At 44.3% G+C, this 25561-nt stretch overlaps 1 protein-coding gene across 6 annotated transcripts in view; it reads left to right on the forward strand.

The window, feature by feature from the left end:
* The window catches only part of LOC115162646 (ena/VASP-like protein), a 100092-nt gene that overhangs the window by 33748 nt on the left and 40783 nt on the right, over positions 1–25561 (forward strand). For 4 of the 6 annotated variants that reach the window (XM_029714132.1, XM_029714131.1, XM_029714136.1 and 1 more), the window contains 3 exons: positions 60–237; positions 10136–10204; positions 10508–10565. In XM_029714132.1, the coding sequence (XP_029569992.1) occupies positions 60–237; positions 10136–10204; positions 10508–10565 (305 nt within the window). Of the gene's footprint in view, positions 1–59; positions 268–10135; positions 10205–10507; positions 10566–25561 lie in introns of all 6 variants that reach the window. The other 2 variants (XM_029714133.1, XM_029714134.1) reach the window with 2 other exon arrangements.

Here is a 25561-nt window from a genome sequence, read left to right on the forward strand (position 1 = left end):
GACAATAGTATTTGGCAAATAATGAATGAATGATGAGTACTTGGCTGTCTGTCTCTCAGGTAGTGATCAACTACTCCATAGTAAAGGGGCTGAAGTATAATCAGGCCACACCCACCTTCCACCAGTGGCGTGATGCCAGGCAGGTGTACGGTCTCAACTTCGCCAGCAAGGAGGAGGCCACCACCTTCTCCACCGCCATGATGTTTGCCCTCAATGTGCTCAGCTCGCAAGACGGAGGTGGGACCCTTTCCAGTGTGGCAATAACCTGTATGTCAGTCTGTTTATGTCACAGTCAAAGGGTTTAGCTGGGCTGTAGCTGAAACTGATGAATGTTAATTGTCATTTGTACTCGACACGCTAGCTACTAATTGTCAGTCAAAATGCAAATATTTTTATCCAGTCATTTGTGGCCAGTTTAACTCCACTATTATCCCAGGATTGTTGGATCAACAAAATATTTTGTTGAACATGTTTAGGTTGATAGTATATCTTATAGATATAATCTATTTTCAGAAAGGATTTCAACCTTTTCAGTTTACACTTGGTTCAGCCAATGACATTAGGGCTGTAGGTGCTAGTCAGTCTGACTGCTGGGTTGATCTCAACTGAGTTCTTTTTTTTTTTTTTTTACTAGGCAAGTCAGTTAAGAACAAATTCTTATTTACAATGACGGCCTAGGAACAGTGGGTTAACTGCCTTGTTCAGGGGCAGAACAACATATTTTTACCTTGGCAGCTCGGGGATTTGATCTATCAACCTTTTGGTTACTGGCCCAACACTCTAACCACGAGGCTACCTGCTGCCGTTCTACCTCCCTCTGCTGGATATCAAGCTCTAAGGTGAAAACAGAGGCATAACTAGTATATCTGTATGGCTCAGGGTGAAATCTTTCAGCAGTGTGTGGGAAATTGGTAATACAAAACAAACCATAGAACCCTGCTAGACTATAAACTCAGTGACCTATGTCGTGTTCAGTAGGGCACATTGTAGCAAAACTTTTAAAAATGTTATTGTACAGAAAATTATTTAAAAGGCCTTATTGGACAAGTTCAAATAGTACAGTAAGGGAAAAAAGCATTTGATCCTCTGCTGATTTTGTATGTTTGCCCACTGACAAAGAAATTATCAGTCTATAATTTTAATGGTAGGTTTATTTGAACAGTGAGAGACAGAATAACAACAAAAAAATCCAGAAAAACAAATGTAAAAAATGTTATGAAATGATTTGCATTGTAATAAACCTACCATAAAAATTATAGACTGATCATTTCTTTGTCAGTGGGCAAACGTACAAAATCAGCAGGGGATCAAATACTTTTTCCCTCACTGTACATCCCCATTTCACTTAGTTTCAAAATGTTTTTCCCTACTGAACACAACCCAGGCTAGGGCCCAGGCTGCCAGATATGTTCAGTAGCCTGGACATTAGTCATTTAAGCATAAAGTATGAGGGCCGATTGCAGACAGTTGTGACAATACTGCATGCCTAATGCAACACTATCCAAACTAACCATTACAACTATTACAACTATTAACTATTAACACTATCACGCCAGGAAAGACACTTATGTAAAGACCTGTAGTTAGAGGAGATGTATGGTATGGTATGGTTCTGGTTCTGTCTAGTTTATGACAACATAAATGTAGTGAGGTCTTTATATGAAGCCTGCCTGACTCTACCCATACTTAACAAATAGCACATGTGCCTCTCCTGTTACAGGCTGCTACTTATACGCTGTTGGGAGGGGGAGTCCGGTGACGGCTCCATTCCGTCCCCTAGCCTTCCTATTGGTGCACAGCCTGGCTAAAATACCCATGGAGCCAAACTGTCTTAGACCGCCAAATCTCACATGGCACTCTCCTTTTTTGGGGAAACTTTGATGTGACCGGAGTGGGCCACGTTGGAGGTGAGCTGAGCTATGGGGCTCCTCAAGCAAACCCAAGGTGCTTCTTCGGTCCAGGGAACGCAGTCGCAGGCATTCTCCTGCTTTATACATGCTACTGGGGTCCCATGTTGGATCACCGACTCGTGGCTAATGCTATTCCAGTAGTCTGGCCAGCTGCCTGACTAGAAGCCATAGTTAGTATGCATAATGCATACAGTAATTGCTTGCTAAAGACATTGTAAGAACAGCAGAGAGGGTCTCACGATTATTCTTACTCCAGAGATGTCACCAGCCACTATCAGAAGGTGCACTTCTGCGAAGATCACCCTCAGTAAGTAGAGTAGGTGATAGAGGGAGGGGTGGAATCAGGGTGGAATCAGGGTGATCTATTGCATGATGGTGCTGCTGGGAATGTGAGGCTGATGGAATTGGCAACACCTCTCTGGGTGGCATTGTAGGGCTAAAATAGGGAGGTGAAGTTCTGGAAATCACTATGCAGATGTGTAAGCTGTTAATCATCACTAATCATGTAAAGCTTAAGCTGTATGCATTTCTGTTGACTGCCAATGAAAGTTTTCCATTTAATCACCACTGAAACACCATGGTGGCCCTAAGGGGCAAAGTAGCATTTATATTTGATCATGTTTTGGGGCTACAGCACCACAGGGTGCTTAGACGTGTCTCCTGAGGTTTGGAATACTGTTTTTTTAGCATCATATTTCCCTCAACTCACATTTAGGCAATTAGGTAAACACCATCTGAGTTAGAGTGTGAGAAAAAGCAGGCCTCATTATGTCCCTTGAGCGCTTCTGTCCTTAAATGTGCACAGGCCTGATCAAGCCCTAGCACTCCTCTGGGTCACTATCTCTCACCTCACCATGTCAGGCCTCTCTGTGCAACATTAGGCACTAGCTAAGCTCATTTGGCAAATACACAACCTTCCTGTTAACAGATGTGTTGTATAGCGTTCATAATAACCCTTGATTGTGTTAATGGTGTTGGCTATTGTGTACTAATCTAAAAGCCTTTAATTGTGCAGTCGCTAGGCTGTGAGGCTGCAGTTGTCAAGTGATATTGACTAGAGTGGTCCACATTGTTGTATTTGAAATATCAGGCAACTCTTTACCAGCCTAATACCAACGTATCTTATGTTTAGTTACTTTGTTGTCTGGATCTGAAAGTAGGTGGCTAATAGTGATGTACCGATATTACATTTTTGTCCGATACCCAATATTTTCCTTGCCCAAAAACCCGATACCGATAACCGATATTTAAAATGTTAGGGGCCTTAAGCATTCTAGTACAGATAAATAGTTAACACAGACGCAGCGGTCTAAGGCACTGCATGAGGCGTCACCACAGTCACCACAGTATTGGGAAAAAATATATTGGGTATTGAGTAGACTGATACCCCATTTCATTGATCCCCAATCCTTAGGTAAAGCTGTACAGTGCAATATGAATGCCAATACACCCAATAGGCTGACTGGGGAGGTGATTCACAGTCCCGCGATAAGAGCTACAACACTAATATTTGCGTAAACTCTTCACAGTTGGGTTCTGTGGGTGTCACCGAGTAGACTGATACCCCATTTCATTTCTTCACATTCTAACCTTGTTTAACATTATCTAGTCTAAATATGGCATGATTCCACCAATTGTAACCTTCTGCATCACTTTGAAAGAGGTACTTTTATTTTGAAGGCAAACCGTAAATTCCACTATTGTGCCCAATCCTTATTCAAATAGCCCTTCTTACATCAGCTGATATCTCAAAGTGCTGTACAGAAACCCAGCCTAAAACCCCAAACAGCAAGCAATGCAGGTGTAGAAGCACGGTGGCTAGGAAAAACTCCCTAGAAAGGCCAAAACCTAGGAAGAAACCTAGAGAGGAACCAGGCTATGAGGGGTGGCCAGTCCTCTTCTGTCTGTGCCGGGTGGAGATTATAACAGCACATGGCCTAGATGTTCAAATGTTCATAAATGACCAGCATGGTCAAATAATAATAATCATAGTAGTTGTCGAGGGTGCAACAAGTCAGTAACACAAGAGTAAGTGTCAGTTGGCTTTTTCATAGCCGATCTTTGAGAGTATCTCTACCGCTCCTGCTGTCTCTAGAGAGTTGAAAACAGCAGGTCTGGGACAGGTAGCACGTCCGGTGAATAGGTCAGAGTTCCAGCAGGTCTGGGACAGCAGGTCTGGGACAGGTAGCACGTCCGGTGAACAGGTCAGGGTTCCATAGCTGCGGGCAGAACAGTTGGAACTGGAGCAGCAGCACGACCAGGTGAACTGGGGACAGCAAGGAGTCATCAAGCCAGGTAGTCCTGAGGCATGGTCCTAGGGCTCAGGTCCTCCGAGAGAGAGAAAGAAAGAGAGAATTAGAGAGAGCATATTTAAATTCACACAGGACACCGGAAAAGACAAGAGAAATACTCCAGATGTGACAGACTGACCCTAGCCCCCCGACACATAAACTACTGCAGCATAAATACTGGAGGCTGAGACAGGAGGGGTCAGGAGACACTGTGGCCCCATCCGATGAAACCCCCGGACAGGGCCAAACAGGTAGGATATAACCCCACCCACTTTGCCAAAGCACAGCCTCCACACCACTGGAGGGATATCTCCAACCACCAACATACCATCCCGGGACAAGGCCGAGTATAGCCCACAAAGATCTCCGCCACGGCACAGCCCAAGGGGGGGCACCAACCCAGACAGGAAGACCACATCAGTGACTCAACCCACTCAAGTGACGCACCCCTCCCAGGGACGGCATGAAAGAACACCAGCAAGCCAGTGACTCAGCCCCCGTAATAGGGGTAGAGGCAGAGAATCCCAGTGGAAAGAGGGGAAACCGGCCAGGCAGAGACAGCAAGGGCGATTCGTTGCTCCAGCCTTTCCGTTCACCTTCACACCCCTGGGCCAGACTACACTTAATCATAGGACCTACTGAAGAGATATGTCTTCAGTAAAGACTTAAAGGTTGAGACTGAGTCTGCGTCTCTCACATGGGTAGACAGACTATTCCATAAAAATGGAGCTCTATAGGAGAAAGCCCTGCCTCCAGCTGTTTGCTTAGAAATTCTAGGAACAATTAGTAGGCCCGCGTCTTGTGACCGTAGCGTACGTGTAGGTATGAACGGCAGGACCAAATCGGAAAGATAGGTAGGAGCAAGCCCATGTAATGCTTTGTAGGTTAGCAGTAAAACCTTGAAATCAGCCCTTGCCTTAACAGGAAGCCAGTGTAGGGAGGCTAGCACTGGAGTAATATGATCAAATTTTTTGGTTCTAGTCAGGATTCTAGCAGCCGTATTTAGCACTAACTGAAGTTTATTTAGTGCTTTATCCGGGTAGCCGGAAAGTAGAGCATTTCAGTAGTCCAACCTAGAAGTAACAAAGACATGGATTAATTTTTCTGCGTCATTTTTGGACAAAAAGTTTCTGATTTTTGCAATGTTACGTAGATGGAAAAAAGCTGTCCTTGTTACAGTCTTGATATGTTCTTCAAAAGAGAGATCAGGGTCCAGAGTAACGCCGAGGTCCTTCACAGTTTTATTTGAGACGACTGTACAACCATCCAGATTAATTGTCAGATTCAACAGAAGATCTCTTTGTTTCTTGGGACCTAGAACAAGCATCTCTGTTTTGTCCGAGTTTAAGAGTAGAAAGTTTGCAGCCATCCACTTCCTTATGTCTGAGACACAGGCTTCTAGTGAGGGCAATTTTGGGTCTTCACCATGTTTCATTGAAATGTACAGCTGTGTGTCATACGCATAGCAGTGAAATTTAACATTATGTTTTCGAATGACATCCCCAAGAGGTAAAATTGTGGCTAGCTTCACAACACAACCCAGGCTGGTCGAGCCTCACTAACCAGATGAAGCTAGCTGGCTGCTTATAATGTTCGCTTTGAGCAACAGGGTTAAGTAGCTGGCTAGCTATTTATTTTCATGAACTGAAGTTCAATTTCATTAGGCAAACAACAAGTGGCTACCTAGCTAATTCTTACTCACAAGAATTCCTAAATCATTGCTAAGAATAGTGAAATTGACTGCAGTTTCTAATGGTCATTGTTTTCAGGCTGGTTGTATTGGTGCTAGCTAGGTACCAAGCTAAAGCTAGCTAACTACCCCAGAAGTTGCGGTCAAACAAATAATGCTCTATTACCAACGCGGTATTGTAAACACATCGTTCGTGGCAGGTGTTTGCTTGTTTGCAGACTTTTTTGTACAGCTTTTACAATGCTACTGATAGTAGGTGGTGGTGCTTGGCTTGCATGTGCAAATTCAGAACACACAACATTCTATAATAGAACTGTGTTATTTGATATGTCAAACGTATTTAACGCGTCAAATAGTGTTATTTGACGTGTATCTTTTTTGACACGCAAAGACCCAAACGGCTTTCCATAGTATGCCGTGAAGCTAGTATTACTGTGTAACTCCGGTAGGGCAACATCTGAAAAATAGGGCACTTGGTAGTGTGTACTGGTGCTCGACCAGTGGCGAAAGCCAACATCACCCATGACAGAGAACGGTTGATTGTCAAGGGCAGTGAATTACATCATCTTGGCGTTAATGGATTTTACCATTGAGTTGTCTCGCTGAAATTTTCTTACTCTTTCAAATGACTGCTCGATTTGTTGAATGCTCGATCCATACAGCAGACATTGTGGACTAGGTTAGGAATGCTGTGTTGCACGTGTTGCGCAAAATGTTATATTATATAGGTATGTACGGCAGCTTTGACATCGGTTTTGCACATCGGCGTTAAACTACACATCGGGCCGATACCGATGTTGACTTTTTTAGCTAATATCGTCCGATACCGACATGTTCACCAATATATCGTGCATCCCTAGTAGCTACAAAAGTATGTCTACCAAAAGATAGCATCAAATTTGTATTTATTTCACCTTTATTTAACCAGGTAGGCAAGTTGAGAACAAGTTCTCATTTACAATTGCGACCTGGCCAAGATAAAGCAAGCAGTTTGACACATACAACAACACAGAGTTACACATGGAGTAAAACAAACATACAGTCAATAATATAGTAGAAAAATAAGTCTATATACAAAGTGAGCAAATGAGGTGAGATAAGGGAGGTAAAGGCAAAAAAGGCCATGGTGGCGAAGTAAATATAATATAGCAAGTAAAACACTGGAATGGTAGATTTGCAGTGGAAGAAAGTGCAAAGTAGAAATAGAAATAATGGGGTGCAAAGGAGCAAAATAAATAAATACAGTAGGGGAAGAGGTAGTTGTTTGGGCTAAATTATAGATGGACTATGTACAGGTGCAGTAATCTAAATCTAAATAGCATATTAGCTTTGCAGTGGTTTCCTTTGATCGCAAATAGTATACAGTATATAGTTCAAATTCTTGGTTTCATGTATTCCAAACAAAACCGTGAAAAGATCAGGTTGGAGTAACTGGCTCAGACACCATCATCGATTACTACCCTCAATGGCGATTATGATGAGTATTTTGGCTGTTTTATGACATAAGCTCTAGCTGGATATGTGCTAACATTAGGTACAAAGCATTACAGATAATTATCAGCTGCTAACAAGGGGAGTTCAGAGTAGTGTCAAGAAGAATGTGAACACGACATCCCAAGACATCACCTATCAGAGAGCTGCAGGCTGAGAGAACAAAGAAGAGCAGCACACACACAGACAGGGACACACACAACTAAACTCCTCATAGGCAGTGTAGTGATGAAACAATGTACAGTAGGGCATGATTTATATTTATGCGCTATTTTCTGAAAAAAAAGGTGGAAGAAATGTGAAGCCTATGATTGGCTCTGTTTGATGATGATGATAGAATATTAAAATATTTCCCCTTCATGAGATGATGACTGTGGGAGATGAAACATGAAAGACTGTTTGGGATTGGGAATTCATCTGGTTTTAGAAAGCGTTACAGTGCCTTATTAATTAAAAAACAGCCATCAGCACAAATGAAGCCAACATCCTCGCCTTAGTTGCTCATTAAGAATGAGATTAATGTATTTTAAAGCCAACTGGAATACATCAGTAATGTCAAGCGAATTCTGAAAACAAACCAAGATTCCAAACCTACAAATGGTTGGATATGGTAGGGACTCGTCTCTGTTTCTGACGTTGAAAAGACGTATTTTTGGTTGAAAATAAGTATTTTCAATATCTTGTGCTCACTGGGTAAGCAGTATCCATATAAAGATGTTCCATGTGTCCCTCATGCCGAACACACCCAGCGGAAATGACACCCAAGGGCGCTCAAGTGTTGCAAAGGGGAGTCTAGGGTTTATTGTTCGGTATTCCTGATATGAAATACGTGGTCTCCCGGATAGCCCTTTTTAATTGCTCGGTGTCAGAATAGGGTCTCATCCTCAGTTGGGGCAGTAGGGTATGACTCAGTAACCACTTAGTTCACACTATGCAGTACCCCAGTCAGTATACACTACCACAGTGACATCAAAGCACGTCGTAACGACTTCAAGCAAAGACGGCCTATTTTGGTTATCTGGTCACTAAAAAGATGTCTAAAAATGTCTGGTATACCTCACCGTGATGTCATAATGACAGTTTTGTCCGCTGGGTTTTTTTGTTTTGCACTGGGCCATTGTCCATCTATGTCCGTCATTGTTGATCCTGGTGTTGAATATTTTTCAACAAAGACTGGTGAAGTTAGACGTTTTTCCAATGGAAATGAAGAATATTACATTCAATCCAATAAATCAAATCAAATGTATTCATATAGCCCTTCTTACATCAGCTGATATCTCAAAGTGCTGTACAGAAACCCAGCCTAAAACCCCAAACAGCAAGCAATGCAGGTGTAGAAGCACGGTGGCTAGGAAAAACTCCCTAGAAAGGCCAAAACCTAGGAAGAAACCTAGAGAGGAACCAGGCTATGAGGGGTGGCCAGTCCTCTTCTGGCTGTGCCAGGTGGAGGTTATAACAGAACATGGCCAAGATGTTCAAATGTTCATACAATCATGTTCAATACAATCATGTTTGCCCTTGAATCTGGTTCAGGATTGGCGGTTAAGGAAGGTTGGGATTCAGGCATTTGTTGTGTTGAATGCAGAATGCACTGTAGAAATTGTACCCAGATGTGTATGGGAAGGAGGGGAAGGCAGGTCAGGTCTATTCTGGTCCACGGTGCTGCTGGCCCTGTTTAGTTGAGGTTTCCTGTGGAAATGCCTGTGATTTACATCAATCATGCTATGGGGAAAACACAGTCTGTCTCTTCAGGGCAGAGGCATAGCACCTCATGTGATGTGTGGTGTGTTTCACAACTGACTATTCCTACCCGCATAGCCTGGTCCCAGATCTGCTTGTACTGGATAGCCAACTCCTATGGTCATTGTCATGCCAATGAGCACATAGGAGTTGACAAGACAGCACAAACATATCTCGGACCAGGTTACCCTGCATCCACCCCACTCCAGACATCAACTCCTTGTACTTATTAAGACTGTCTCAGAAAGTCTCAGTATCATCATTAGGACAACTATTTATGTCTGGGCAGGATCTAAACCAGGCATATGTTTGTAAAATAATTCCTAATGTCAAAATAAGCTGACAGACAACAATAAACCACTTCCAATGTAAACAAGCAAGACATACTAATAATGTCTAGTGCTAATGTATTGAACACCATGGTAATGCTAATATCCTAATGTCAACAACTAAGACATGCCATGGCTAATCCTATGTCTTTCTCAGGAGAATTTAGAGGAGAGGAGTGCGTGAGGATACACAGTAGCAGCAAGAGGGAGGACGGGGGAGGGACACACTTCCCTTGTGAGATGACACATGCCATTTGACCCAGCATGCAATTTATGGAATTAACTGGCTGTCTGTCAAAGCCCTGTCTGCATTTGAGGCGGTTATTTTGGCTGTTAGGTCATATTGTCATTCTTTATTTTTTTACATTCAACTAGAAAAGGCAGAGCCATGAGCGATATTGTGGTTGTCACAACTTCTTGTTAAACTAAATTGACACATCTCACCATATCAGCACCTATATACTGTACAAATACAGTATAGTATGTGCTCAGTGTTGTAAAAAGACAGACCCACAGGCAAAATAGACACTGCTGCCGGAGTCTATTTGACACACACTCTAACACACACAGTCTACACACACATTATGCTTTAGTTGTATATCGTTGTATTAAAATGTGTGTGATTGTTCTTGTCTATCAGTGTTTTGTTACTTGTCGTGTTTTATGTTTTTGTGTGGACCCCAGGAAGAATAGCTGCAGCTTCGGCAAAAGCTAATGGGGATCTGAATAAACCGATAAAGCACTGTTTAATAGGTAACAGCATATACAGTACTTGAGTAGTGTGATGAGGGGTGCATAAAACATAACATTTGTTGTGACTATCGCTTGAGGCGAACCAGACCCTTACATCATTATGTATCTGTTGGTTATTGTTATACTGTTTGTAACCTCAGGCCTACATTCAATATGCTAAATATATATCTCTATTACTGCAAGGGAGGGTGTGGCGTGTGAAGAAACTATTCACAAACACCAACGATACACAAGAATATATGTCCTTTCATACAGGTTGTCTTTTTCTAAAAGCTAAAAATCTGTTTCTGTTCCTTACCTCAGGCCCTGCTGTCCAACATAAAAATGGGCCCTCCTCAGAAGACCCCGATGCACACAGGAGGTAAGACCCCTCTGACCTTCATAAAAACACCAAATAGTGATGACAAATAAAGCGTGGTGCACAATAGAACTCACAAAACAAAGACATTGATAAAGAAACTGGTTTGAAAACTTGCTTGTATCCATCACTGAAAGTGTTCTTCGTTTAATTTGTCTGAAGGTAGTTTGTTTAAGGGTACAAAACACATCAGGCCTACCACATATCCAGTGGCTCGTGTTGTGTTCTTAGTCCACTCTAGTAGTGGAAAGAGGTGCTAAACTCACATTAGGGTTGAATATTTTCGCCGTATTTTACAAATATTCCATCCCGAGAATAAATCATTTTTCTCCCGCGTAACCCAGTATTTTTCGCTAAAACCAGAAGTGTCATTCAAAAGAAAATAAATATGTCTGGATTTGATTAGAGCTTTGATCAGCATGAAAATTCAAACCTGATGCTACCTGAGCCTGATGAGCCATATATATATTAAATACATTTTATGAGCCGAGCTCGACATTAACAACATTTAATGAGCCCAAGCCCAAAAAGCCCAAATGATTGTGTCACTATCCAATACATAGACTATATAAACAAAAGTATGTGGACACCACTTCAAATTAGTGGATTCAGCTATTTCAGCCACACCCGTTGCTGACAGGTGTATAAAATCAAGCACACAGCCATGCAATCTCCTTTAGACAAACATTGGCAATAGAAAGTCCTTACTGAAGAGCTGTGACTCAACTTGGAAGCTTCATGAAACGGGTTTCCAGAGCTGAGCAGCCTCAATTATGCACAATTCCAATCGTCGGCTGGAGTGGTATAAAGCTCGCCACCATTGGACTCTGGAGGGATGAGTCACGCTTCACCATCTGGCAGTCCGACTGACAAATCTGGGTTTGGCGGATGCCAGGAGAACGCTACCTGCTCGAATGCATAGTGCCAACTGTTTGGTGGAGGAGGAATAATGGTCAGGGGCTGTTTTTCATGGTTTGGGCTAGGCCCCTTAGTTCTAGTGGCTGGAACTCTTAAAACTACAGCATACAATGACATACTAGACGATTCTGTGCTTCAAACTTTCTGGGGAAAAACCATACCGAAATGGTTTGTTGAGATCTGTGTGGAAGAACTTGACTGGCATGCAGGTAGCGTTCTCCTGGCATCCGCCAAACCCAGATTCGTCCATCGCACTGCCAGATGGTGAAGCGTGATTCATCAATCCAGAGAACGCATTTCCACTGCTCCAATGGTGGCGAACATTACACCACTCCAGCCGACACTTTGCATTGCGCGTGCTGATCTTAGGCTTGTGTGTGGCTGCTCGTCCATGGAAAACAATTTCATGAAGCTCCCGACAAACAGTTATTGTGCTGACGTTGCTTTCAGAGGCAGTTTGGAACTCGGTAGTGAGTGTTGCAACCGAGGACAGACAATTTTTACGCGCCACGTGTTTCAGCGGTCCCGTTCTGTGAGCTTGTGTGGCGTACCACTTCACGGCTTAGCCGTTGTTGCTCCTAGACATTTCCACAACACAATAATAGCACAGACCGGGGTAGCTCTAGCAGGGCAGAATTTTGCTGAACTGACTTGTTGAAAAGGTGGCATCCTATGACGGTACCATGTTGAAAGTCACTGAGCTCTTCAATAAGGCCATTTTAATGTTTGTCTATGGAGATTGCATGGCTGTGTGCTCAATTTTATACACCTGTCAGCAACGAGTGTGGCTGAAATAGCCAAATCCAGTAATATAAAAGGGTTGTCCACGTACTTTTGTGTATATATATATATATATATATATATATATATATATAGTGTATCAATCTAGAACAGGATTATCTATTTTGGACCCAAATGTTATGAAACTCCGGTGATGGCCCTGCAGTACAGGCTGGCAGTGTGGTGCAAGGACAACAACCTCTCCCTCAATGTGAGCAAGACAAAGGAGCTGATCATGGACTACAGGAAAAGGCGGGTGCCAAACAGGCCCCCCATTAACATCGACAGGGCTGTAGTGGAGCAGGTCGAGAGTTTCAAGTTCCTTGGTGTCAACATCAACAATGAACTATCATGGTCCAAACACACCAAAACAGTCGTGAAGAGGGCACGACCAAACCTTTTCCCCCTCAGGGTTAAAAATTAAAAAACACATCATAATAAGAGAGACACCACAACACTGCATAAAGAGAGACCTAAGATGACAACATAGCATGGCAGCAACACATGAAAACACAGCATGGTAGCAACCCAACATGACAACAACATGGTAGCAACACAACGTGACAGCAGCACAACATGGTCGCAGCACAAAACATGGTACAAACATTATTGGGCACAGACAACAGCGAAAAGGGCAAGAAGGTAGAGACAACAATCACATGAAGCAGCCACAACTGTCAGTAAGACTGTCCATGATTGAGTCTTTGAATTAAGAGATGGAGATAAAACGTTCCAGTTTGAGAGTTTTTTGCAGCTCGTTCCAGTCGCCAGCTGCAGCGAACTAAAAAGAGGAGCGACCCTGCTTTGGGGATCTTTAACAGAATGTGACTGGCAGAACGGGTGTTGTATGTGGAGGATGAGGGCTGCAGTAGGTATCTCAGATAGGGGGGAGTGAGGCCTAAGAGGGTTTTATAAATAAGCATCAACCAGTGGGGTCTTGTGACGGGTATGCAGATATGACCTATTTACAGAGGAGTATTGAGTGCAGTGATGTGTCCTATAAGGAGCATTGGTGGCAAATATTTTATTTCTCTCCCCAATTTCGTGGTATCCAATTGGTTATTACAGTCTTGTCCCATCGCTGCAACTCCCGTACAGACTCGGGAGAGGCGAATGTCGAGAGCCGTGCGTCCCCCAAAACACAACCCAGCCAATCCGCACTGCCCGCATAACCCGGAAGCACCAATGTGTCGGAGGAAACACTGTGCACCTGGCGACAAGAGTCACTAGTACACGATGGGACAAGAACATCCCTGCCGGCCAAACCCTCCCCTAACCCGGACGATGCTGGGCCAATTGTGTGCTGTCCCATGGGTCTCCCGGTCGCGGCCGGCTGCGACAGAGCCTGGACTCGAACCAGAATCTCTAGTGGCACAGCTAGCACTGCGATGCAATGCCTTAGACCACTGTGCCACTTGGGAGGCCATTGGTGGCAAATCTGATGGTCGAATGGTAAAGAACATCTAGCCACTCGAGAGCACCCTTACCTGCCGATCTATAAATTACATCTCCGTAATCTAGCATGGGTAGGATGGTCATCTGAATCAGGGTTAGTTTGGCAGCTGTGGTGAAAGAGGAGCGATTACGATAGAGGAAACGCAAGTCTAGATGTAACCTTAGCCTGAAGCTTTGATATGTGCTGAGTACCGTCTAGCCATACTCCTAAGTACTTGTATGAGGTGACTACCTCAAGCGCTAAACCCTCAGAGGTAGTAATCACACCGGTGGGGAAAGGGCCATTCTTCTTACCAAACCATGTGACCTTTTGTTTTGGAGGTGTTCAGAACAAGGTTAAGGGCAGAGAAAGCTTGTTGGACACTAAGAAAGCTTTGTTGTAGAGCTTTTAACACCTGCATATGAATGAGAGAGCTTCCTACTGCTTGAGCTATGTTGTTGATGTAAATTGAGAAGAGCGTGGGGTACTCCCTTGGTGACAGGCAGTGGTTGAGAAGGCAGATGTTCTAACTTTGTACACTGCACTCTTTGAGAGAGGTAGTTAGCAAACCAGGCCAAAGACCCCTCAGAGATACCAAAACTCCTTAGCCGGCCCACAAGAATGGAATGGTCTACCGTATCAAAAGCTTTGGCCAAGTCAATAAAAATAGCAGCCCAACATTTCTTAGTCAAGGGCAATGGTGACATCATTTACAACATTTAAGGTTGCAGTGACACATCCATAACCTGAACCGAAATCAGATTACATACCTGAAAGCATACTATAGACATCAAGAAAGCTAGTCACTTAATTATTGACAAGTTTTTCCAACATTTTTGATAAAAAGGGCAAAATAGAAATTGGCCTTATAACAGTTGGGATCAGCTTGATCTCCCCTTTTAAATAAATGACACGCCGTGGCTGCATTCCAAGCAATGGGAACCTCCCCAGAGAGGAGAGACAGGCTTGGCGACGATAGGAGCAGCAACCTTAAAGAAGAAAGGGTCTGAACCAGATTGTTTTGGGGGGGGGTCAAGTTTAACTTCTTTGGGCTAGGGGGCAGTATTTTCACGTCCAGATGAAAAACGTGCCCAAAGTAAACTGCCTGCTACTCAGGCCCAGCTAGGATATGCATATAATTGGTAGATTTGGATAGAAAACACTCTAAAGTTTCTTAAACTGTTAAAATTATGTCTGTGAGTATAACAGAACTTATTTGGCAGGCAAAACCCCGAGGACAAACCATCCAGGATTTTTTTGTTATTGAGGTGACAGTGTTTTCAATGTGTGTCTAGATTTATAAGGCACTTGCTTGCAGTTCCTACCGCTTCCACTGGATGTCAACAGTCTTTAGAAATTGGTTGATGTTTTTCTTTAGAGAAATTAAGAAGTACGGCAGTTCAGAACGAGGGTCCAGCCTAGTGCACTCTGTTTTGATGCGCGCTCCAGGTCACGTGCTTCACGTTGTTTTTATCCTGTATTGAACACCGTTTATCCCATCTTAAATTGTATCGATTATTTACGTTAAAAAATACCTAAAGTTGTATTAGGAAAGTTGTTTCAAATGTTTGGACAGCGTTTACAGGTAACTTATTAGATATTTTGTAGTCATGCTGGGCGAGTTGGAACTGGTGTTTTTCTGAATCAAATGCGGCAAATAAATTGACATTTTGGAGATATAACGACGGAATTAAATCAAACAAAAGGGCCATTTGTGATGTTTATGGGACATATTGGAGTGCCAACAGAATAAGTTCTTCAAAGGTAATGCATGAATTAAATCGTTATTTCTGACTTTTGTGTTGCGCCTGGCGGGTTGAAATCTGATTTTCATGTGTTGGTATGCTGGGCGCTGTCCTAAGATAATCGCATGGTTTGCTTTTGCCGTAAAGCCTTTTTTAAATCTGACATGGTGGCTAGATTAATGAGAAGTTAAGCTTTAATTTGGTGTGTTGTACTTGTGAATGTATGAAAGTTAAATATTTGTAATAATTTTTGGGAATTTGGCGCTCTGCCATTTCACCGGATGTTGTTAAATCGATCCCGTTAACGGGAGTTGAGCCCAAAGAAGTTAAGGTGCTCCTTTAGCACCTCGGACTCAGTGACCGCCTGCAGGGAGAAACTTTGTTGCGGGGCAGGAGAAAAAGACGGAGGATGATCGGGGATAGTCACATTAAAAGGGGTGGGAGATGAGGAAATGTTGGACAGGCAAGGAGGCATGGCAGAGTCAAATAGGAATCCTGACTTAATGAAGTGGTGATTAAAGAGCTCAGCCATGTGCTCATCATCGTCAACATTAAGGGACATGGGCAGCCGTGAGGAGGAGGGTATATTCTCCAGGTCTTTAACCATTTTCCAGAACTTCTTGGGGTTAGACCCACAGAAAGAGAACTGCTCCTTAAAGTAACTAACTTTGGCCTTCTGGATAGCCTGAGTGCACTTATTTCTAATTTGCCTGGACAATAGCCAGTCAGCTTGAGTATGCATTGTCATGACTCTGCTGGCTGAGGAGCCAAGGCATCAGATCAGCTTGGCAAATGGCTGATGATGACCACACCCCTCTCACCCACAGAAGAGGAAAGGGGGGGCTGGGCCGGTTTTGACACCTTAACACTCTGTCATAAATTAGGGAGGAAGGGAATCTCCCTCCTGCTCTTCAGTATCAACCAAAGGAATGCCTTTGTTCCCCAGAAGACTTTTGCAGCCAAAACTATAACACCCAAAAAGTGAAAACTGGAATGATATTTCTAAGATAGGAATGGTCAGTGCGGATCTAAAGAATAATGATGTCATATTACTTGTCATTTTGTGATGTTATTAAAAACAGTATGAACCAAATACTCTAACTTAGGAAAGAAACCCCCTTTGGCTGTCAAGTTTCCATCCAATACATTGTGAATACAATATGAAGAACGATTAAACTTTTTTTTTAAGATAGCAATGTGATTTTGGTTTTCTAATAAGATCATGGTTTTTCATGCCCTTTGCACATTAAGTAGCCACACCCCAAATGAGGTCAGAAGAGCGCGTCAGTGTGATGGACCAGAGTGCTTAAAAGGACTCGCTAAGAATTAACATACCATACAAGAAGATGTGAAGATAACACTAGATGAGAAGATAAAGACTAGACCTTAACATTGCCAGTCTGCAGCTGGGCATGTAAAAGTGGTCCTAGAACTTTGACTAAAGACACGAGGTGGGAAGGAGAAAATCCCATCTCAGACAATCACCGAGTATCTGTTCTATTTGAACACTCCACTACAAGACCAAAAGACGTGAGACCACGGTCCACACCTTGAAATGGTTGGAAACTCTGCAACTCTCAACACTAGATGAGAAGATAACATTGTCGGGTTGCTACTGGTGTGTAAAGTGGTCGGGATAATGACTGAATAATTACTTTAGACCAGTAAAGCCTGGAGCGTTAGCTACATTTTGGAAATGGTTAGAACTTAGCCTCAACACGAGGTGAAGTAGATAACCTCACCTACCAGACCAGAAACAACACCAGTCTGCAGCGCGCGTGTAAAGTGATGTGGAACTTTGACTATCTACCCAAGGAAGGAAGGAAGGAAGGAGACAATCCCATCTCAGAGAAGCATCTAAGTATCTGCTCTGAAAACACTCCACTACAAGCCAGGAAAACTAAGAAGAAGGACATTGTGACCTCTGGTGGACAACCAGAGCCTTACACCCATCGACCCCTTCCCATAGAAGGATTGATTGGTTTCAACAGAGATAGACGACAAACAAAGACATCCACATGTAAATACATGCATTACTTCTTATCCCAAAACGGGCGGTGTTTCGTGTTCAAAGTAAATGTTTACTGTGAGTGTAGTTTCCAAATGTACGATAAGTATTCACTTTGTCCCTTTGTCTTTCTCTTTCCCCTTCTCCATCTAACGTTATGTTGTAACAAGCCGTCATATCTTGTCAGTCCACTAGGGACTTTTGTCTCATGTGAGTGTGTATGTGTATTCTGTGTTATTATTTAGTAAGTTAGTAAATAAATAATTAAACCAATTTGTGTATTACTGAATAATCAACAAAGGTTGAGGTTCTTGCGGATCCAAGAGGGTCACAACTGTTCAGAATGAGAGCTGATTATGAGGTAATGATTAATAAGTGACTGTTATCAATATATTTATATCTTCTAGAGTTTAATTCGGGAGATGGTAACTCTTTAAACAACTTCTTCCATGGTGCCCCAAATTCCTAATGAGTTAATTGTTATAGTTAATTTAAATCGGGTAACAAATGAACATAGTTAGTGGATTGAATAAATAACAGTCATCACATTAACGAAATTCACGTCATGACAGCATGTGCCAAGCGATTTGCCAAATGGAATTCTTGAGGTGGAGTAACTCTGCCAGATCACGGTCGAACCAGGGGCTGAACCTGTTTTTAATTCTCATTTTCTTTATGGGTGCGTGTTTGTTAACAATACCACTGAAAATATCAAAAAAGAAGGTCCAAGTGTCTTTGGCATAAGAGATAAAGCTGATTTATATATCAATTTACAGAGGCCAGATCATGAAGGAAGGCTTGCTCATTAAAGTCTATGACAAGTCAGGACAGGTCGTTTCACTGAGTAGCCATTATGTACACAGGCTGTGAAACAATGATCACTAAGGTCATTACAGAAAACACCAGACTGATACCTATCAGGATTATTTGTAAGGATAACATCAAGGAGAGTAGCCTTTTCTGGGTGTTTGGAGTCATACCTTGTGGGATTGGTAATAATCTGAGAAAGATTTTGGGAGTCCCATTGCTTTAGGACTTGGTCAGGTGATTTACGCATGTCCCAGTTTAGGTCACCTAGCAGGACAAATTCAGACTTAGTGTAAGGGGCCAGGAGAGAGCTTAGGGCATTTCGGTTACAGGCCGGTGCTGATGGTGGCCAATAACACCCAGCAACAGTCAACAAAGATTTATTTGAAAGCTTAATGCGTAAAACCAGCAAATCAAATTGTTTGGGGAATGACTTGGTGGAGACAACCGAGCACTGAAAGTGTTCCTTGTGTCGTGACGTTGTATTAGTTAATGTGACGACTGTTGCTCATCGAATGATTAACGGTTTATAATTACATGATTAAATGAATTAAGCAATGAATCAAGCAATTATTAACTCATTAACCTGGGGCACCATGGGAACATTGTTTTGATTGAGTTTCTATTTCCCAAATTAACTCAAAGGATATCAGAATATTGATTACAACAGTCGCTAAATTAATCAATTTCCTCTACAGTCTCATAATCTGAAAGTCGTATAATCCGGGAATCTGCACGGACCCGGGCTTTACCACTGAATTTACCACACCAATCTTAGTTGATTATTTATTTACTAGCAAGCTAAAATGATGATAAAAATGCACATACACACAACACAGTCTAGCTATCGATTAGGACTTAGTATAACGGGCCAACACACTATGGCGCTTGTTACCCAAAATGGTGATTTTAAAGAGAGAGAAATAAAGGAAGTACACGAGAGAAATATACATTTGGGTTCATTTGTCAGCCATGCTTATTTAAAATTAGCCTTGCCCCGAACTGCCGCTCTTATGGGTCAGAATATAATGGTGTAATTACGTGTTGGAGTTCTCAGGTGGGAAGCTCCGCGTGGGTCGTTTAGGCTTCTAAATGACGCAGTTCTCCGGCGCAACTCTCTGGTTGTCCTCACGATGTCAGTGTCCTTCTTGGCTAAGTGGTCTGATCCTCACCCTTGATCGGAAAGGGGTCTTCTGAGGACAGACAGCTCTGTAGCTCAGAGCTCACAGCTTCGGCTCGAATGGTGTCGATACCACGATTCAATGGAGAGTGGAGGCTGGGTGGTTCGGCTTGAATTCACCCGCTTAGACACAGCTACTCGTCCGTAGCTCGTGTAGAAAAATATTTCTTTGTCTTCAACCTTGTGTTTCGTTTTGGGGTTCGTCGACTTTGTTAGACCTTGGCTGCAGCTTGGGGTCAATAGTCTTCTATGTTAATTCTTCACTCTCCTGTCTTATACCCTCGGGTCAGAAGTGGGTGTAACAGCCTTTAGGGCGATTCTCTGGGCGGACCAAGTAAAGGGGGGCAAGGCTTAGATTTGGCTAAAAATCCGATTTTAGACACTAACTTCACATTTCATCTTTATCAAAACATTCTGTTTGATTTGGATATTTTCCAAACAGCGTACAATGTATAAACATCAGGCATATACTGGGAAAACTCTTAAAGGTACAATGTTTTCATAATAACGTCATCTCTTAACCTTTAAAAACAAATACAAAAGTTACATACATTTTAATATTCCACTTTTCGTCATAACCACCATTGTGGCTGACGGAAACCATTGTTCCAAAGTCCCTTTATTGCATGTTTAAGGTTCTGAGGCCAGTTCTCCATTGTTAGGACAAAGGAATTTCTCTGTATTATGGGCATGAGGTGTCATAAAACCCCCACATCTTCAGACCCCTAGATCTCTCCTCCTCTGTTGGGGGTTTGGGAGATAATCTGTAGGGTGGTGGTCTCCTGTACCCTGACCTGATCAGGACAGTCATGACAGTCCCCCTCTGGTAGGTTCAACTTGGAATGATTCTGCATGTTGCAACCCACCATAAGAATGACCATCGGATGTCCTGGTCTGTGGATCATCAGAGCAGCCCCCCCCCCTTTAGTGGTTCCCCCTGGTAGGCTTTCCGCAAGCTGTGGATCACCACCAGAATGGATCAAGGAGGTCTGGCAGTGGCTCTGTGTTCCGGCCCGTCGTCCGGTTATCCCGGTTAGTGGACCTAGGCAGTAACTTGGCAGACGTTAATAACGCACAACACTCAGGCAATACATCATTACATTTCCTCCCCAAAGGAGCGGTGTCTTGGCTCTAAGGCTTCCTAAGTGTCAAAGGTAATGAAACGAAAAATTGGAATAAAAACATAAAAGTATACAAAATATGTCTACCACACCTTAATCATCTAATATGGACTATGTTCTATATATGTCCAAGGCCTTGGCTAAATAGCTCTATCATGGCATTGTCTCTAATGTCATGTCTAGGTTGATCCTACTTGCAGGTGGGTAGTTAAGGCACTTGGAAAAACTTGGCCCCTGAAGGCCAAGCTTACATTAGGGACATTACTGGGCTGACCTAGCGAGTTCGGGAGAGGAGGCTGGGACTGGGCCCTGTAAGAGGGTTTCCGGATCCATTGCCACCTTTCCAAAAATCGGGATCGCTTCCGTCCCACGGGTGATCCTAGTATAAGACCTCATTAGGTCTTCCATTGCACGTGTGCGCCTGTGTAAGTAGGTGCACACGCCAAGGGAAATGAGACCAAGGATCATGGTAACAGTCAGGATACTGTCCGGCACCGTCCAAGAGCGGGCGACAGACCAATCTTTTGGTCTGTAGTCAGTCGGGTCGACTAACAGTGCCTCATCCAGTACGCTAAGATCGACAGTCATAGGTCCCTCGTACTGGATTTGGTATTGAATGGCTTGTGGTAACTCAAGGGAACGTTTAGCAAAAGCGTCCGGCATTTCAATCTCTGTGTCTATCCGGTCGTCGGGAAGGTGGTATAGAGCGAGGTCGTCTACGTGAATAATCGCCCCCTCTGGTACCGTAACAAAAACAGTCTGGTTGGGGAGGTTCAATTGGGTGATGGAGTCATGGCGTTCGTAAGTCATAGTGGCGGACGCGAACGGTGTGTTGACCAACCATCGGTTCCCTACCACCTCCACTTGTGTGGTGGTGGCCCCATCCCTGGCTGTTAGTTTGGCTCTACAGCGTTCTTCGCTGGTGATAGCTTTAATACCACAAAGACGCTCAGTGTTATCCCTGACAAATGGTTTGCTAGGACAAAGGTAGTGGACATCTTTGGTTAGAGTACACATTAGCAGGTTAGGGGTGAGATAGAAATCTGGGTTGTTTTCCTGGTAAGCTACAACTGGGGGCGTGGCAATCTTTACGTGGGTACTGTCGCGCCAAAATCCTACATTGAGAACCGTTTTCAATCTATAGATATTCTCCAGTTCAACAACCGGCAGCGTCAGTAGAAAACCCACTTCATTACGATCAACATCAACGTGTATTGGGATGGCCGACCCCAGACTATAGGCCAAATGTGATTGTAACGGCCTTAGTGTGGTTGAAGTAGCTGAGGTCAATATGTCGTGCACCATTGAGAGGGGCACTAGATATGAGGGGATTCTATTCATGGCCAAGTGGTCCATAGAAGAGCTAACTTCACGGAGAAAATCCTCCAGTAACAATCGAACCAATTGGACATGGGCATAGTCATGGTTCATGACCTCTGCTAGCTTTCCTACAGACAGGATAGTTTTGTTCAGGAGAGTAGCGTGTGTGTTGACCACCAGAATAGTGTCCTGGAGAGACTTTCCCACATGTTGCAACCTAAGGGCCTGTGCCTTCATCTGCTGCTGGATAAGTGGCATCTCTTCAGTAATTTCCCTAACATTCCTCTTGACTGTGGCTAGACTGACTGCGTTGACGGCAGTGGTACCTAGGGCAAATAGTGACCCTACGGCTGCCCCTATCGATAGTAGCGCCCCGACGAATCGTTTTTCTCGCCTGGGCTCAGCTAGTTCTGACTGGGTTACTGTGAACTTTTGGAGTTGGGCCAACATATGGGCAGTGTCTAGCTGGGCGTGCTTAATTGCCTGGCTGGTCCAGTCAGCCCCGGCCCAACTCAAATGCGCCGCAGGTGGAATGTGTTGGCGGTACACATTCTCTGCATCTAGGCGGACATATACCCTCTGCGTGTGTACTCTGCAGTTAGTTATGAGGAGTCCTGGATCGTCGCGGAGAACGATTCCCGTAGGGGGTCCGTTCGTGATTACGTCTGCTGGGTTGGTTTTGACCAGGGCGCAGAGTGTCAGGATCATCCAAAGGAACTCCATCCTACAGAAACGCATAATCAGAGATTGTTGGATTATTTCAGTTATTTGTATTCGTAAACAAAAATTGTTTTGACAACTATTTTTCTGTTTTTCTTATTTTTAATCAGTACAGCGCAGGACGATATCACTAGTGACAACAGATGTATATCTGGTAGCTGGGAAGAGAATAAAAGATATTAGGTGCAACGTACTGGTCTCCTGGAAGGGATCAGCTGAGGGTACTTAAGAATTTTCTTAGTACCTCTGGTTTTTTTGCTAGGGTTTTTATCTATTCGGTGCTGGCTAGCACCCCTTCTATTCCCATGGGGGGAGTGTACAACTTGATTTGGTTCCGGTGGACCCACTTTAATGTGGCGGTTTGTCGACCTTTGCTGATTTTGATCTGGTAAGCTACAGGTGATAGCTTCACCACAATCTCGTGTGGCCCCGTCCAGTGGGGCAGGAACTTTGTTGCGACGCCCGCGGGTTTGGTGTATATGTAGTACCACACCTTATCTCCGACCTCGAACACCTGGTGTGAGGCTTTTTTGTCGTAATAGGTCTTGTCACCTTCTGCACTTCTTTCCAATTGTCCTTGAGCGTACGCAAAGGTAGTCTGGAGATGGTTCCGCAAGTCGGTCACGTATTGATGAGCCGTGTAGGCGGTGGCTGCGGCGACATCTCCCGGTTGGTACAGGAGATGCAGAGGAAGGGTAATTTGCCGGCCCGTCATCATCTCAAAGGGTGTCATTCCCGTAGACTTGTTGCGTGTGGCTCTGATTGCCATCAGTACCAATGGGAGTTTGAGGTCCCAATCTTTGTGGTTGGCTGCCACATATTTCCTCAAGATTCTGACAATTGATTGTTTGCTCTGGTCTACCCCCCCCCCCCCCCCCCCCCCCCCGAGCTCCTAGGGTGGTACGCGATGTGGAGTTTAGCTTTGACTCCCAGGAGCTTCCACAGTTCGGTCATTACAGCTGCCGAAAAGTGGGTTCCTCTGTCGCTGTCCACGGTTTCTCCTGGCAGGCCGAAACGACTGAAAACGTGGTTTAGCAAAAGAACGGCAGTGGTTTCCGCTGTGTCATTGGTCGCCGGCAGGCACTCCACCCACTTTGTGAATGCGCAAGTCACTGTGAGGAGGTACTTGTTGCCTCTGGCAGACCTGGCAACTGGGCCGACCCAGTCGATCTGGATCGAGCTCCAGGGGTAAGACACACCCGTGCGTTGCAGGGGTGCTCTGTGAAGTGGCTTGGTGGGTTGAAACTGGCAGCAAACTAGACACCCCCTCACGTATCGTGCCACGTCTTGTTCCATGTGAGGCCAGTGGGCCACCTGTCGCAATGTTTCGCATGTAGCCTTGACCCCCCTATGGCCTCCACATGGCTCGTCGTGGGCATGAGCTATCATTATCCCCCTCTGTGTTTTAGGAACCACCCACCTTCGAGCGGTGTCGGTTTCTGAAACATACACCAATAGGTCATCTACAAGTGTGAGGTGCTGTTTAGTTGCGTACAGCGAACGCAAGTCGTGTGAACCTGCCAAAGCCAGTTCGGACACTGGGTGGTTGACAGGATCCGACAGGAATGCCATCAAAGTGGCGAGGGACTCATCTTGGTGTTGCATTGCTACCAGGTCGCCATTCATGAATGAATGCGTTAGCAACACATTATGTTTGTGCGACAACGTTTTCCGTGGTGCTACATGGCTACGCGTTACCGCAGACACCATAGCTTCCTCAGTGGGTTTTTCGTCTCGAGCAGCAAACACCCAAGGGGTGCCGTGAATTGCACCAGATTTCGCCATGTTGTCAGCATGGTCGTTGCCAAGTTTGTCACGACCAGGTGATTTGGAGTGTCCCTTGACTTTCTTCCAATACACCTGTATGTCGTGTTTGGTGATGAGATCATCACAAGCTAGAATGAGCTCTTTGTTTTTCACCTCTTTACCACTTGAAGTAGTCATGTGCTTTTGTTTCCAAAACGGCAAGTGGCATAAGAAGGTGAGTCTCGCGTAGTTAGAGTCGGTGCAGATCGCCAGTTCTGCCAATTCGTGTTTCACCGCTGCTTGCAGGGTGATCAGCACGCCAGCCACTTCTGCAAACTGGCTGGTCTTGTTGCCAAGCTGAAATTGAAGTGGTTTGCACGGAATGTCGTTGTGCCATACCAATCCCACCCCAGCTTGCAAGTGGTCTAGATGGCGGTAAGAACAGCCATCTACAAATGCCATCGGCATGTCGAGACACACGTTCTCTTCGAAATAGTGATGGTTCGAAGGCAATGGCGGAGCGATGTCGCGCGGGGGTGGTCCGGAGTCGGTTTCATCGTCACTACAGTGTTGACCCACCGCCAAAGCACTGCCCAAAGGCAGGTTCTTTGCTTTTGCGTAGTTGATTACTACATCATGGCTCTGCAGCGTCATGAGCCAAGCCGCTATCCTGCTGTTGTGTACAGCACCCTCACGGATTCGTTGGCTTTTCAGAGAAGTCACAGGCTGGTGACATGTTTCTATGATCACCTTTTGTCCGCCGACATAACTGGTGAAGTGTTTGATCGCCCAGACTGTCGACCGCAGCGCTTTTTCGCAGTCTGAGTATTTGTGTTCGGCGGGGTTGAGTGTTTTGCTCGCGTAAGCAACCACACGTTTGTCTTGGTCGTATTTTTGGTACAACCCAGCGCTAAGGCAGTGCTCTGAGAAACCGACTTCCAAAAAGAATGTCTTGTCTTTGTTGGGGTATACCAGGCAGGGTGCCTCGCAAAGCATGTTTTTCAAGGAAGCCACCGCTTCGTTGTGAGTGACATCCCAAACGAATGGGGTGTCTTTCTGAAGAAGGTGAGTCAACGGTTTTGACAAGTCGGCGTAGTTTTCGATGAATTGACGGGAGTAATTACATACTCCCAAGAAGCTGCGCACCTCGTGAAGGTTTGTAGGTGTTTTGATGTTGCGGACTGCTTGGATTCGGTTAGACTGTGGCAGGATGCCCTCG

Source organism: Salmo trutta, chromosome 25 (genome assembly GCF_901001165.1).
Source record: "Salmo trutta chromosome 25, fSalTru1.1, whole genome shotgun sequence".
Taxonomy (NCBI): Eukaryota; Metazoa; Chordata; class Actinopteri; order Salmoniformes; family Salmonidae; genus Salmo; species Salmo trutta.